Raw genomic sequence first — 15,731 nt, 5'->3', positions numbered from 1 at the left:
AAGGTTGTGGTGATCAACCATGGCTAAACAGGAATGAGACTGGCTAAATCAAAATCTCTGGGGCTAGGGCTAGGCACGGTGGCTCACACCTGTAATCCCGGCACTTTGGGAGGCTGAGGTAGGTGGATCTCTTGAGACCAGGAGTTTGAGACCAGCCTGGCCAACATGGTGAAATCCTGTCTCTACTAAAAGTACAAAAATTAGCTGGGCATGGTGGCACATGCCTGTGGTCCCAGCTACGTGGGAGGCTGAGGCAAGAGAATCACTTGAATCCAGGAGGTACAGGTTGCAGTGAGCTGAGATTGCACCACTGCACTCCAGCCTGGTGACAGAGCGAGACTCCAACTCAAAAACAAACAAACAAACAAAAAAATTAGTTGGGTGTGGTGGCTCATGCCTGTAATCCCAGCTACTTAGATGGCTAAGGCATGAGAATCACTTGAACCCAGGAGGCAGAGGTTGCAGTGAGCCAAGATAGTGCCATTGCCCCTCAACCTGGGTGACAGAGTGAGGCTCTGTATCAAAAAATAAAAATAAAAATAAATAATAAATAAAAAATAAAAAATCTCTTGGGATGGGACCCAAATATTAAAATTTTCAAAGCTCTCCAGGTGATTCCAATATGGACTCGAGGTTGAGAACCATGAATCCAGAACAAGGGTGATCTAGAGCAGAGTTTTCCATCCTTGGCACCATTACCACGTGGGCCAGGTGATCTTTGTTATGGAGGGCTGTATGTTAGCATCCCTCACTTCTACATGAGATGCCAGCAGCATACTCCCAGTTGCTACAAGAAAAAGTATTTCCAGAGATTGCCAAATGTCCCCTGGCATCAAAATTGCCCCCAGTTTACATCCTTGATCTGGTGGTTCCAGGCTCCAGCAGCAGCAGCATTCCTGAGAGCTAATTAAATGCTGCATTTCAGGCCTGCTGATTAAGAATCTGCATTTTGGCTGGGTGTGATGACTCATGTCTTTAATATCAACATTTTGGGAGGCTGAGGTGGGTGAATTGCCTGAGGTCAGGAGTTCAAGACCAGTCTGGCCAACGTGGTGAAACCCCGTCTCTTTTAAAAATACAAACATTAGCTGGGCATGGTGGTGCACACCTATAATCCCAGCTACTTGAGAGGCTGAGGCAGAAGAATAGCTTGAACCTGGGAGGCAGAGGTTACAGTGAGCTGAGATCACGCCACTGCTCTCCACCCTGGGTGACAGAGCAAGACTCTGTCTCAAAAAAAAAAAAAAGAAAGAAAGAAAGAGAAAGAAAGAGAGAAAGAAGAAAGAAAGAATGAGAGAGAGAGAGAAAAGAAAAAAAGTAGAATCTGCATTTTATTTTATTTTATTTTTTTTTTTTGAGACGGAGTTTCGCTCTCGTTACCCAGGCTGGAGTGCAATGGCGCGATCTCGGCTCACCGCAACCTCCGCCTCCTGGGTTCAGGCAATTCTCCTGCCTCAGCTTCCTGAGTATCTGGGATTACAGGCACGCGCCACCATGCCCAGCTAATTTTTTTGTATTAGTAGAGACGGGGTTTCACAATGTTGACCAGGATGGTCTCGATCTCTTGACCTCGTGATCCACCCGCCTCGGCCTCCCAAAGTGCTGGGATTACAGGCTTGAGCCACCGCGCCCGGCCAGAATCTGCATTTTAACCAGCTCCCTGGGTGATCTGCTACACAGCACATGTGGAGCACACTGGTTTAGAGCATGGCCAAAATGAGATCAAGAGCCTTAGTCCACTTTTGGACTGGCCCTGGGATTTATACACAGACCAAGAACAACAGCTTCTCTAAATCCTATTACAACTGGGGTCAGAAGATGAAAAAGAAGGCAGCGTTTCCTTCTACTTACTTGAGACATTGGTTCAAGCAGCACTATCTCTTCAGGAAGAGATACACTCATGTTATCGTTTCCTATATTCAAAACTTTAATTTGGACTTCGTTTCCATTGGGGAAGACTGGAAGAGTTTTCTGAGCAAAATAAAATAAAATTGGCAGTGAGGTCTTCAATATAACATGGAAAATAATCTTAACCCTGGCATGGGAGTACTTTCCCCAGCTGTGTAAAGCTCTGCTGGCTGAGACACACCAGGCATCCCCGACTAAGCTCATGACACCCACAGAAATGACTTTTGTACGGAATATTGCAGTGATATGGTTTGGCTGTGTCCCCACCCAAATCTCATCTTGAATTGTAGCTCCCATAATTCCCAGGTGTTGCAGGAGGGAATCAGTGGGCGATAACTGAAACACGGGGGCGGTTCCCCCCATACTGTTCTCATGGTAGTGAATAAGTCTCACAAGATCTGATGGTTTTATAAGGTGAAATCCCTTTTGCTGGCTCTCATTCTGTTTTTGCCTGCTGCCATGGAAGATGTGCCTTTCACCTTCTGCCACGATTCTGAGGCTTCCCCAACCATGTGGAACTGTGAGTCCATTAAACCTTTTTCATCATAAATTACTCAGTCTCGGGTATGTCTTTATCAGCAGTGTGAGAATGGACTAATACAGGAAGGAATCAGAAGATGCTGCTCTCAGTCTTCTCTAGCCACCTCCAGGCCAAGGGATGCCAGGATACGAAGCCGAATATCTGAGGGCCCCGAGTCACTGTAATCTAAACGAATATCCCTCTTGCCACAACATCTGAGATCTACCATCCTCCAACTCCAGTGTCCTCCTGTAAGTCTGGAAGCCCAGTCCCCAGCCCTAGACGCAGCGCTGTACACAGCTCACAAATGCCTTATGCCCTCCTGCCTCCATACCTTTGTTCAGAGTTTTTATCTTTTTCTACAATGCCCTCTTTCAAAACCCAGTGTCACTGAAGCAATCCGGGTCCACCTTAGCCTGCGATTCATCTTCCACAAAGCTGGCTGTGTCCAAGAGGAGCATGAGTATACCCACGATCACGGGGGCCCTGTTTGCAATAGCCAAAAGGTGCAGGCAACCCAGGTGGCTGTCAGGGGTAAGGGATGAACAGTGTGGTGTATACACACAATGGGATGGTATTCACTTTTACAAAGGAAGGAAATTCTGACACAGGCTACAACAGGAAGAACCCTGAAGACAATGTGCTAAGTGAAATTAGCCAGTCACAGAAGGACACATACCATATAATGCCACTCATAGGCGGTGCTAGAGTAGTCTCAGATTCATAGAGTCAGAAAGCAGAATGGGGTTGATGGGGCTAGGGGAGGGGGAGATGGAAGCTGTTTAATAGGCACAGAATTTCAGTTCTGTAAGATGAAGAGTTCTGGAGATTGCACAACAATGGAGATGTACTTAACGCTACTGAACTTTACACATAAAAATGACCACTATGTGGCCGGGCATGGGGGCTCATGCCTGTAATCCCAGTACTCTGGGAGGCTGAGGTAGGAGGATTGTTTACCAGCCCAGGCAACATAGTGGGACCCCATCTCTACAAAATTTTTTTTTATTTTTATTTATTTATTTATTTTTATTTTTTTAAAGATGGGGTTTCACCATGTTGGTCAGGCTGGTCTTGAATTCCTGACCTCAGGTGATCCGCCTGCCTTGGCCTCCAAAGTGCTTGGATTACAGGCATGAGCCACCGTGCCCGGCCTCTACAAAAAATTTTTAAAATTTAGTGGAGTGCAGTGGTGCGTGCCTATAGTCCCAGCTACTCAGGAGACTGAGGTGGGAGGATCGCTTGAGCCCAGGAGGTTGTGGCTGCAGTGCATGTGATGCACCACTGCACTCCAGCAGCCTGGGTGACAGAGTGAGACCCTGTTTCAAAAAAAAAAAAAAAAAGAAAGAAAGAAGGAAGAAGAATGTGGTAAACATCATGTTATATATATTTGCCACGATTAATTTTTTTTTTATTTAAAGTTATTAAAGAGCTGCTCTGCCTATGGAGTAGCCATTCTTCATTCCTCTACTTTCTCAGTAAACTTCCTTTCACTTAAAAATATAAAGATATTAAAACAGAGAGAGAAGGAGGGAAGGAACGAGAGAAAGAGAGAGAGAGAAAGGCAAAGAGAGGGAGGAAGTGGTGGGGGGTGGCGGGGAGAGGGAGGAGGCTCTTTCCCACCACACAGCCCTGTTTCTAGGAGCTGCTCTCAGACTGCCAGCATTAGGAGTCTAGTTGAGCCCACTGTGAGTCCAGCAGATGTGTGCATTAGCTTAGAAACTATTCATTTTTAGAAACACTAGAACAAAGTGCATTCTCACATCAAAAAGACAATTTACACACATTTGAGATGACACTTGTTTGTGAATGTTGACCTTCTTTTAACCAGATCTCCTAGGAGTTCAGATGGTGAAGAAACACGTTCTGTAAACTTCTTTTCCATCATAAAAACTGTATTATAAATGCAATCTACTTATGTAAGCTTTTTCCCCTGCTGAAGCCCACCCATTTTACCCTCACATCCACGGTGCCTCCTGTGGCTCACAGCTCCAGGGCTCAGTTTACAGAGAAAGACCTTGGCCTCCCCTAATCCCCTACATCCTGGAGAAAGAAGATTCTGAACGCTCCACCTAAATGCACTGGGAAAGGACATAGGAGAAGCATAGGACAACTCACATCAATTTCCACCTGAACGATGGCAGCCGCCACAAAGGCCATGGACGCCAGGAACATGCCAACAGTCATCTTCTTCAGGGAGCTGATGGGGCAAGAGAAGGGCGACTCTCAACCAGTCCCACATAGATCAGCTAAGCTAACCCCCACCCCTGTCATCCTGCAACAAAACTAAATTCCCTCCAAAAACACATGGGCTTCAAAGCGCCTCTCCCTCTCTTGGTCATGGATTCATGACCAAGACCAAGACCAAGGAGGATAAATGGAATATAGCTTCTCGTTCTCATTTGCTTATTTATTTATTTATTATTATTATTTTTAGACGGAGTCTTTCTCTGTCATCCAGGCTGGAGTGCTGTGGCACAATCTCAGCTCACCACAATCTCTGCCTCCCAGGTTCAAGTAATTCTCGTGCCTCAGCCTCCTGAGTAGCTGGGATTACAGGCAACTGTTACCATGCCGGCTAATTTCTTGTGTTTTTAGTAGATATAGGGATTTCCCCTGTTGTCTAGGCTGGTCTTGAACTCCTGACCTCAAGTGGTCTACCTGCCTTGGCCTCCCAAAGTGCTGGAATTACAGGCATGAGCCACTGTGCCTGGCCTGTATATTTACTTTTAATTTCTAGAAGCTATAGTTTAGGTGAAACTCCAGATTACAAAGTCCATTCCTATCATCTGCATACAGAAGAAAGCCTTGATTAAAGGCCTTTTCAGGCTGTCATTCACAGCATTTTTATTTTAAAGAACATTTTCAGAAACATCAGCATACGAACATTTATTTACTTCATTCTTCAAAACCCCATCCTCTAGGTGAGGTTGTGGGAGGGGCTGCAGGCTGAGCGCAGCCCATCTGCAAAGCTCTGGCACCAAAGGAGCCTTCACCAACGCAGCTCACCCGTCACCTACGTGAAATTGAAGCCACATTTTGCAATCAGAGGGTACAGCACAGCATCGAAGATGGGGACCATGATCACGATCAGGATGGCATTCACGGTCTGCAGAGGAAGTGGAGGTGAAATGTTAAGCTTGTCTCAAAGACGACTCTGACCCTGAAAGCAACTTACACGTCCTCTCCTACCTGCATCTGGTCAGGCTGAATTTCTATAGTTCCCTAAGAAGAGAGGAAAAATATCTCACTGAAAAATGCCATGAAAGGGAAGAAGAAAGGGGACAAAAAAACTAAAAGGAAGGAATAGTGACCAGGATCAAGTGTCTCCATTTCCCAAACTTACGATTCTCCCGGACATGGTTGTTGCTTGCAGTGTCCACCTGGAGCCCTTAAAAATGAAGACTTTGCTGTATTATTTGGAAATGTGGGTTTTTAAATATTTACAAGTCAATGGTGAGTCTTTTCCAAATCAGGAATGAGGTCTGACATGTTATGGGATTTTTGTTTGTTTTTGAGATGGAGTCTTGCTCTGTTGCTCAGGCTGGAGAGCATTGGTGCGATCTCGGCTCACTGCAACCTCTGCCTCCCGGGTTCAAGTGATTCTCCTGCCTCAGCCTCCTGAGCAGGCCCGTGCCACCATGCCTGGCTAATTTTTGTATTTTTAGTAGAGATGAGGTTTCACCATATTGGCAAGGCTGATCTCGAACTCCTGACCTCATGATCCACCCATCTCGGCCTCCCAAAGTGCTGAGATTACAGGCATTAGCCACTGCACCGGCCGTGTTATAGGATTCAATGTTGTTTTAAACATCAAGTATGTCTCCCAGCTCTATTATGATACTAGGTCAAAAGAAACAGGTTGTATTTCTAGTGGACAAGTGAACATGATATAGAGTACTCCAACCCCTCAGAAGCTGCACAAAGCACTACCCCGAGATGGAGCTATCCCTAGGAAATACAAAACTGCATTTCCGAGGCTCGTTGGAAAGCATGGCATCATCTGCAAGGTGAAAGCAGCTGTGTACCCTGCAGATGGTCCATATTCATTGGCATCCAAGATTCAAAAATGTTATTATTGTTAACAGCCATTTTGACAGTCTAGGCTGGCCCCAAATAGATCTCCATCAAGAGAGTAGTGGATTTAAACCTGGGCAGCCCTGCAGTGGTCAACCTATTTCACAGTGAAACAGGACTCAGGACTGTACGAGTAAATATGATTATGTCCATGGAAGACTAAACATGTAAATGCTTTCATATGAATCCCTCAGCTCCACTAGAAAGACATCATAGAAAGTCAGAAAATTGGCTGGGCACAGCAGCTCATACCTGTAATCCCAGCACTTTGGGAGGCCGAGGTGCGTGGATCACCTGGGGTCAGGAGTTTGAGACCAGCCTGGCCAAAATGGCAAAACCCCATCTCTACTAAAAATTGTCTGGGTGTGGTGGCAGGTGCCGAGGCAAGAGAATCGCTTGAACCTGGGAAGTGGAGGTTGCAGTGAGCCAAGATCGTTCCCTTGCACTCCAGCTTGGGTGACAGATCGAGACTCTGTATCAGAAAAAAAAAAAAGATAAAAAAGAAATCTACCCTTGTTTGAGTTCTTCCTATAGGCCAGTCACTGAGTACCTTATGGATGTTCTCACACTGGACCCTCACAGCCTTGAGGCGGGTGATTAGCACCCTTTTGGAAGAGTTGAGTTACTACAGCCACCCAAGTGTCACAGCTACCAGAGGAGGGGTAGCTTCTGGTGCAAGCCTCATTCCAGTGCCCGGCTCCTGTCCCGCATGCAGCGCTGCCTCCCAGGTTCTCCTGATCCCTTCTCAATCTCCTACTTAGAAATGAGGAGACGCGTGTGTACACTTACATTTCTCCCATGCAATGGTTTATCCATATCATCATCCTCCCTGCACAAACCATGGGTATTCATTGATTTTTTTAAAACTCCAGTTTCTAAGATAAAAAATATCTATGTTTTTGTTCTGTAAATGAGGACTGATCTTTAAAAAGAAACAGTATCCAATCGCTTTAGTTACCGAGCCTCATGCATTGAGTTGTTTCACAGGATTGTGAAAAATTCCTGGGCATGTGTCTTAGGGCTGTGGTAGGGTCACCTGCCGGGTTCTAGGTCCCTGCTCAGAGAGGAGTCATTTTCCACCCTAGGATGGCACTTCTAGCCTGAGGACTCCCTCTTAGAGTGGAAGACATCAAGTACCTCTCCATTTATGTGTGGACCCCATTAAAAGGCAACCTATCTTGTTACCACGCTATATTGGTAGGAAAATAAACTCTTTACTCTCAGTTTTCATTGGCAAGAGTCCTGGATGAACTATTTCCCAAGGCTACTTGACTTGACCTCACCTAATCGTCTTCATTATTTAGCAAGAGAAATGTGGATAGAACCATCTGGAATTGCTGTTTTCTGTTTTTGTTGTTGTTGTTCTTGCTGTTTTTACAATAAACTGAATGTGTTCTAATAATTAAATAAGTGAAATATAAATGGGAAACTGGAAAAGAACTTTATAGGTGTGAAATACGAAGTGAACCTTGGCACCTGGCAGTGCGGATGTACGCTTGCTAAATGAAGAGGAACGGAAGCAGAGTTTCACATTACCTGCTGGTCAAACAAGGCCCAGAACATTGGGAGTGGAATATACAGGAACATCACCCTCGTAACCATCTTAATTTGGGAGATAAGCCGCTCCTGTAGTTGGAGTGGGGGAGGGACAAGTCAGCCACAGCCTGTGTCCTGTGCCACTCGAGGCTTGCAGGCGCTGCTGAGCTTCAGTGGAGACACGGATATTTGCATCTAGAGACCACCTGGGAGGTGATTAATCCAAAACATACTGCTGCGGTTTTCTTCAGAAAACTGAAAATGTCTAAGCCATCGAAAGTATGAGTGAAAACATCTATTTAGGAGGCAAATTACCTGAATTTACTCACTGTAAATCCCGCCACAGCCGTCACCACCACTTGACTCTCCTATATTTAAACTAAGGTTATGTGACCCCAGTTACATATAATTAATGGCAGATTAGACCAAATGAAAAACTATGAAAAGGTAATATTGTTTCCAGACTAATTATATCCACTATTTATCAATTAAAAAAATGCACTCATGCATAGTCTTATTTAATATGCTATAAAGGTACAGCTGACCATTTTGTCCACATAACCTTTATGTGAATTGAGGTTCTGGGTGTTCACTTCCCGGGGAAATCGGGGTCATTGTGGCAATGACAGTTACTCACATCATATTTCTCCTTGGCCCAGTCCAGCCAGTGCTCCCTCTTGGGAAATGTCTTACTCCGATGCCGGAATCTATTTTTGATGGCAAACTGAAGGAAGGAAGGAAAATCAAATTTCAAAATGGGACCAACAACTTTGTCTGGGAAGCATATTTCAATTAAACTCCCTTTAGTAGAAAACTATGCTTATGAGAAAAGCAAAACACAAAATTGTATCTACTAGTATATGAGCACTTATTTCTATTAATAGTGTCTTTCCAACTAAGAGCATCTGAGTTGGGGTGAACAGAGTCAAGCTGTGTCCAATTAACTCTCTAGATCCTTTAGAGAAGCATGCCCAGTAGAAATAAAACATGAGGCCAGGCGCAGGGGCTCACGCCTGTAATCCCAGCACTTTGGAGGCCAAGGCGGGTGTATCATGAGATCAGGAGATGGAGACCGTCTTGGCTAACATGGTGAAAGCCCATCTCTACTAAAATACAAAAAATTAGCTGGGCGTGGTGGCACACACCTGTAGTCCCAGCTACTCGGGGGAGGCTGAGGCAGGGGAATCACTTGAACCTGGGAGGGAGGTTGCAGTGACTGGAGATCGTGCCACTGCACTCCAGCCTGGTGACAGACTAAGACTCCATCTCAAAAAAAAAAAAAAAAAAAAGAGAACTAGAACGCAAGCCATGTTTGCAATTTAAGTTTTCTAGTAGCCATCTTAAAAAGTAAAAGTGAAACAGGTAAAATTCATTATACATATATTTTATGTAACATGATAAGCCCTACTGATTTTACTAGGTAATCAATTTTTAAAAATTAATGAGAATTTTTACCTTCTTTCATATTAAGTCTTCCAAATCCAGAGAATATATTATACTTATGACATAATTTCAATTTGTTTTTGAGACAGGGTCTTGCTCTGTCGCCTAGGCTGGAGTACAGTAGCACTGTCTCGGCTCACTGAAGCCTTGACCTCTGAGGCTCAAGTGATCCTCTCAGCTCAGCCTCCCAAGCAGTTGGGACCACGGGTATGTGCCACCATGCCTGGCTAATTTTTTGATTTCATTTTTAATAGAGATAGGGTTTTGCAATTTTGCCCAGGCTGGTCTTGAACTCCTGAGCTCAGGCTATCCACCTGCCTCCCAAAGTGCTGGGATTACAGGTGTGAGCCACCGTGCCCAGCCAGTATATCTTAATTTGGATGCTAGATTTTTATCAGAAATATTTGATCTGTATTTAAGTTTCATAAAGTTTGTGTTTGAAAAACTAGATTTACACACTAAGTTGTTCCAAACGTACTTAGAAGCCTTCCAATAACTGAACTGAGTATCAGTTTTTAAATTTAAGAGTAAGAACCCACTACAGAGAAACACATTTATTAACAAATTAAGGCTACAGGGAAACATACTTTAAAATATAATAACACAGGTCAGAAAAATACGATGACCCACCCATCATACAATTAGAGGCCACAAAGATTCCTTGTTAGCGTTGTTTAGGAAAAAGGCTTCTGGGAGCAGCAAAGTACATTTACAACAACACAGCAAGGGGTGATGCTGGTGGAGGCTGGAGGCATGAGTGTGATCGAAAGGCAGTAATTTGGCCGGGCACGGTGGCTCACATCTGTAATCCCAGCACTTTGGGAGGCCGAGGCAGGTGGAACACTTGAGGCCAGGAGTTCAAGACCAGCCTGGTCAACATAGCAAAACCCCATCTCTACTAAAAATACAAAACATTAGCCAGGTGTGGTGACAGGCACCTATAATACCAGCTACTTGGGAGGCTGAGGCAGGAGAATCGCTTAAACCTGGGAGGTGGAGGTTGCAATGAGCTAAGATCATGCCACTGTACTCCAGCCTGGGCAACAGAATAAGATTTCATCTAAAAAAAAAAAAAAAAAAAGAAAGAAAGAAAGAAAATATAATAAATAATCTAAAGCAGTAAGGCCAGGTAAGATAAAGTAAGTGATCTAAAATTATCTTAAGGCTGCCTTTTCATCCAAAAGATTCACAGGTGATTTTTTTTAAGTAAGTGACATATTTACCTCTAGTTATACAACATATACAGTATGTTCACTAAAAAAATGGGGAGCGTATGAGAAAAATTATTTTATCCCATTATCTAAGGCTTCCTACTCTCAACATTCATTTCCTGCCCATAAATGTACCTGCATGTGCATGTACTACAGAGGTGCTTATGGAAGGATCCACATTCTGCACATTTCTATCACCAAATATTCTTTAAAAACAAGACTGCTGCCGGCTGCCTGCTATGCAGAGATGAGCTGGAAGTTCAGCACCGTCTTCCTATTTGCAGCAATTTGGTGGGCTGACATTTTTGCTATTATAAGTATTACAATGATAATCTTTGTATGTGAGTCTGTATTCACTTTTAAAATTATTTACTATTTTCATTTGTTTTTTTTTTCTTTTCTTGTTAAAATTATTTTCTTACTCTAGTTTGTTTTCTTTTATTTTGAGACAGAGTCTCCCTCTGTCGTCCAGGCTGGGGTGCAGTGGTGCGATCTTGGCTCACGGCATCCTCTGCCTCCCAGGTTCAAGCGATTCTTGGGCCTCAGCCTCCTGAGTAGCTGGGATTACAGGCACCCACCATCATGCCTGGTTAATTTTTTTATTTTTAGCAGAGACAGGGTTTTACCATGTTGACAAGGCTGGTCTCAAACTTCTGAGCTCAAGTGATCCACCTGCCTTGGCCTCGCAAAGTGCTGGGACTACAGGTGTGAACCACCGCGCCCGGCCTATTTTCTTACTCTTAATTCTTGAAAGCAGCATGACTGACTCGAAGCATCTGAACATTAGAGAGTCTTGCTACACATTGCCAAATTGAACCTCTCCATTTCTGAATCACTGCTCCCCAACAAACTTCAAGCGCTGTTCTTTGACAGGTGAAGATCTCTGACAGATGAAGAGTCACTTTGATTGGCTTTTCTTTGACCATTGATCTTATTTTATAAGCTCAAGAGCCATTTCTATTCTTTCCTTATTGGGAGTTCTGTTTGTGTCTTTTTCCATTTGGTGAATTTTTTAAGAAACTGACATTTATTGAAATAAAAACACTAAAAAAAATTTAAAAGAAAGTCAAAGCTTAATTAAATTATAATTTAAAGGATATAGAAGGTTCTGAGGTGGTTAAATGGGCTTGAGAAAGAGCAGCTGGGATACTTACACCGATGCACTTGACCACTTTGGCCATGATGTTGCCCTGTGGCTGGAACTTCTTGTACATGCCACTGCCAAGGATAAACACGACTAGATAGGGCAGAAAAAGACATGTCAGCAGGGCACGTGCCAGAGCCACCTGTGGCCCAGAGAAACGTGCCTTTGTGTTACAACTTTGTTTGGGAATAACCAGATTACTTATGGAATGGGTTTAACTACCAACCTCACAGTTTAGAAAGTGCTTTTAACTCTCACAATCACAAAAACCTCTGAGTAATGTTATATTCGTGTTCTAATATGCAAACCTTTAAGCCTAATATCATCTACTTCCCATAACTTAAGGTAGCTCAAATACACTCACACAGCTTTTAAGCACAAGTTCTATCTCTATTTAAAGGGAGACAAAAGGAATCAGTGCTTTCATATAACACATTAATGTGTTATTCTACTAAGACAATAAATGGGGCCAGGCTCGGTGGCTCAAACCTGTAATCCCAGCACTTTGAGAGGCCGAGGCAGGTGGATCACTTGAGCTCAGGAGTTCGAGACCAACCTGGCCAACATCACATGAAACCCTGTCTCTATTAAAATACAAAAATAAGCTGGGCATAGTGGTGGGCACCTGTAATCCCAGCTACTTGGAGGCTAAGGCAGGAGAAGTGCTTGAATCTGGGAGGTGAGGTCGCAGTGAGCTGAGATCATGTTACTGTACTCCAGCCTGGGTGACAGAGTGAAACTCAGTCTCAAAAAAATAAAAATAAAAATAAATGGAGCTGTAATTTTCTGACTGCAATGGGAAGAGAAACCTTTTTCTTTCTCCCTTTTATATTCAGGAAAAAAAAATTAATCATACGTGGCAGAAGTTTCTTCTGTGGTCACTACAGAAGCAGTTACAATTCATTGCATCTGCAGCTACAGTTTTATAAAAGCTCGAAGCACCTTTAATGAGGCCATTCTTCCATGGACCTTTTTGGCAAAAGTCATATTGTGAAAATAACTTAGAAAAAAAGACATTCTGGGGATGAGCGTAGTGGCTCACGTCTGTAATCCCAGCACTTTGAGAGGCCAAGGCAGGAGGATCACTTGAAGCCAGCAGTTCAAGAGCAGCCTGGACAACACAGTGAGACCTTATGCTATCATCTTATCAAAAATTTTTTAAAAATTTAAAGCATTTTTGCAAGAGTCTCTGAAAACACAGTTTATATGCTAGGATTTCTGATTATTCAATACCACACTTAAATAATTCAAAAACACCGATAGCTTGAATTCTACTTGTTTTTCTCAATTAAGAGGGCCTGAGATTTTTGACAGGTGCTAACTCCAAGTATGTGCCTATACTATCGATGTTCTTTATAGCTGATGAAGTGGACGTTTACTTATATTTTTGCCCTATGTCAACCTGTCTCAATGCAGACGTGGATGGTAAAGAGACTGAGTCTATGTTTTCTTTTACCAAATAATATTTCATCTTTAAGCTTCTGATTAATTGAAACCTAATTCAAGCATAGGAATTTCTAGAGGTCGTATTGACATATCGGATTTGGCCCGTTCTCAATTCCTCCAGAAGAAAAAGCATAATCTTTGATAGAGGAATAACTTGTAAGATGAAATAAACATTTACCTAAAGTGCTTAATACAGTGTAAGAACCATGGAAGAAAAGAGACATATTAAAAACGGGAGAATACTGAGTGCTCACCTAAACGAAAGGAGAAAGCTAAACTGCTACAACGTGGGCAAAAGAGACTTAAAATGGGCCTATTCCAGGCACTACTAAGATCGAGAACAAAAATGGAGAGAGAGACGTGGTGGCCAGCTGAGCAAAGCTGATGACACGCTCATGTGAGTGGGAGAAGGGGCTCTGAGGACTTGAGGCGGCCACTTTGCACCTCCAACCACCACATGGAGACAGACCACATTTCCTAAAAGCCAATGCCAAGAACTAATGTGCAAACGAATGCCTCAAATAGACATGTATGTTCTGTCCAACAAGAAAGAATTCTAGCAGAAACATTTGGGGATATTAGTTTGGTGCAAAAGTTATTGCGGTTTTTGCCATTACTTTCAATGGCAAGTGCTGCAATTACTTTTGCGCCAATCTGATTGATTATGGAAATGTAGACATTCATTGGAGTGTTTCAATGTTTCAATGGCAACTGAACCAGGCTGCCATTTCTTCAAGCAAGTTACAGATAAGTACATGTTGACAAGAACAAAAGCTTTTTAGCCTTGGGTTTAGCTAATCCAGCAGATTCTATCACCTTCAGATTTTTTTTGTTTGTTTTTAAACAGGGTCCACTGTATCATCCAGGTTGAAGTGTTGTGGTGTGATCAGGGCTCACTGCAGCTCAAGCAACCCTCCCACTTAAGCTTCCAGAGTAGCTGGGACTACAGGTGTAAGCCACAGCACCTAGCTAATTAAAAAAAAAAAATTGGCTGGGCATAGTGGCTCATGCCTGTAATCTCAGAACTTTGGGAGGTCAAGGCGGGTAGATCACTTGAGGTCAGGAACTCGAGACCAGCCTGGCCAACATGGTGAAACCCTGTCTCTACCAAAAACACAAACATTAGCTGGGTGTGGTGGTACGTGCCTGTCCCAAGTAATCCCAGCTACTTGGGAGGCTGAGGCAGGAGAATTGCTTGAACCTGGGAGGCAGAAGTTGCAGTGAGCCCAAATCGTGCTATTGTACTCCAGCGTGGGTGACAAGAGCAAGACTCTTTAGAGATAGGGTCTCTCTCTGTTGCCCAGGCTGGTCTTGAACTCAAGTGATCCCCCTGCCTCAGCCTCCCAAAGTGCTAGGATTACGGCCATGAGTGACCATGCCTGGCCTCTCTCACCTTCATCTTAATCTGCCTAAATAGTATCACATCTTTCAATGACCAACTCAGTTGTCTCCTTTTCCTGTAATCCTTTTTTTTGATCCTATTCACTCAGAAGTGATATGCCAATCCTACTTTCTTTGAATAGTTAGAGCGTGTTTAACATCTGGTGCCAATTCTTCTCACTCCTTTTGGTTGCCACTTGTTACATGCACTTTAAAAAATTAGTCAGAATCATTCACGTAGGGGCTGACCTGGTCCTAGGCTTATATTCATTCAACCAATTTCTACTTACTCAGGGATACAGCCATGAGAGCAGCAGGAACCCCGAAGGCCAGTGGGTAACAAGCTTGTTTACTGTGGATTCCACACTGTTGAACTGGGGAGAAATGACAAGATTAAAATCTATGATGGCAACAAGCATATACTTCATATTTGTAAAGATCCCTCACTGATAATTATAGTGCTTTCACGTAGTGTTCTAGACGTATCCATTTGCCTTACTGATGTCATTGCCAGCTGAACGAAGCAGCAGTGTAGCAGAAGATGGAAACCAGTTCTAATCTCAGCCCCTCAATAGATGGGTGAACCCAGCTTGGCCAAAATCAGTGGCCCCTTCTTGGTTCTACGGATTTTCTTTGCGGGGGAGATAAAGATGGCCTGGATACACTAACTTGATTATATGGGACTCAGTGAGCCATTGGTCCCTGTCAACTACTCAACCCCACCTTTGCGGGGGAAATCAACTGTAGACAATACATAAATGAATAGTCCTGCCCGGATTTCTGGATTCGGCCACAGTTTGCCAACCTCTGACCAACAGTTATTTTAGCTCTGAAATCCCAGGATTTGTTAAAAAAAAAAAAAATTATATACACACACACAAACACACACACACACACAAAATAATAAATAAATAAATAAAAATTATATAAAAACTAAGCCTTTGTAAGGAGTCATAGAGATTCCCGGAAATCCTTTCCATGGAATGCTGGAGCCACCGGGAATGATCTGATGAGATCAGGGTTCGATTTTGTTTAGCTATCTCACAATCGGGAGAGAAAGAAGTTA

At 43.4% G+C, this 15,731-nt stretch overlaps 1 protein-coding gene across 1 annotated transcript in view; it reads right to left on the bottom strand.

Moving 5' to 3' along the window:
• Positions 1 to 15,731, bottom strand: part of SLC15A1 (solute carrier family 15 member 1) — a 63,980-nt gene that overhangs the window by 20,910 nt on the left and 27,339 nt on the right. Inside the window, exons 8-16 of the mRNA XM_021667908.2 lie at positions 14,956 to 15,039; positions 11,850 to 11,932; positions 8,679 to 8,765; positions 8,042 to 8,131; positions 5,775 to 5,819; positions 5,621 to 5,653; positions 5,449 to 5,537; positions 4,547 to 4,628; positions 1,852 to 1,971 (exon numbers count right to left, since the gene is read on the bottom strand). Coding sequence (XP_021523583.1) covers positions 1,852 to 1,971; positions 4,547 to 4,628; positions 5,449 to 5,537; positions 5,621 to 5,653; positions 5,775 to 5,819; positions 8,042 to 8,131; positions 8,679 to 8,765; positions 11,850 to 11,932; positions 14,956 to 15,039 — 713 coding nt within the window. The remainder of the gene's footprint in view (positions 1 to 1,851; positions 1,972 to 4,546; positions 4,629 to 5,448; positions 5,538 to 5,620; positions 5,654 to 5,774; positions 5,820 to 8,041; positions 8,132 to 8,678; positions 8,766 to 11,849; positions 11,933 to 14,955; positions 15,040 to 15,731) is intronic.

Source organism: Aotus nancymaae, unplaced genomic scaffold (genome assembly GCF_030222135.1).
Source record: "Aotus nancymaae isolate 86718 unplaced genomic scaffold, 86718_ANA_hifiasm-v0.15.2.pri h1tg000048l, whole genome shotgun sequence".
NCBI lineage: Eukaryota > Metazoa > Chordata > Mammalia > Primates > Aotidae > Aotus > Aotus nancymaae.
This window is presented reverse-complemented; position numbering and strand designations above follow the sequence as displayed.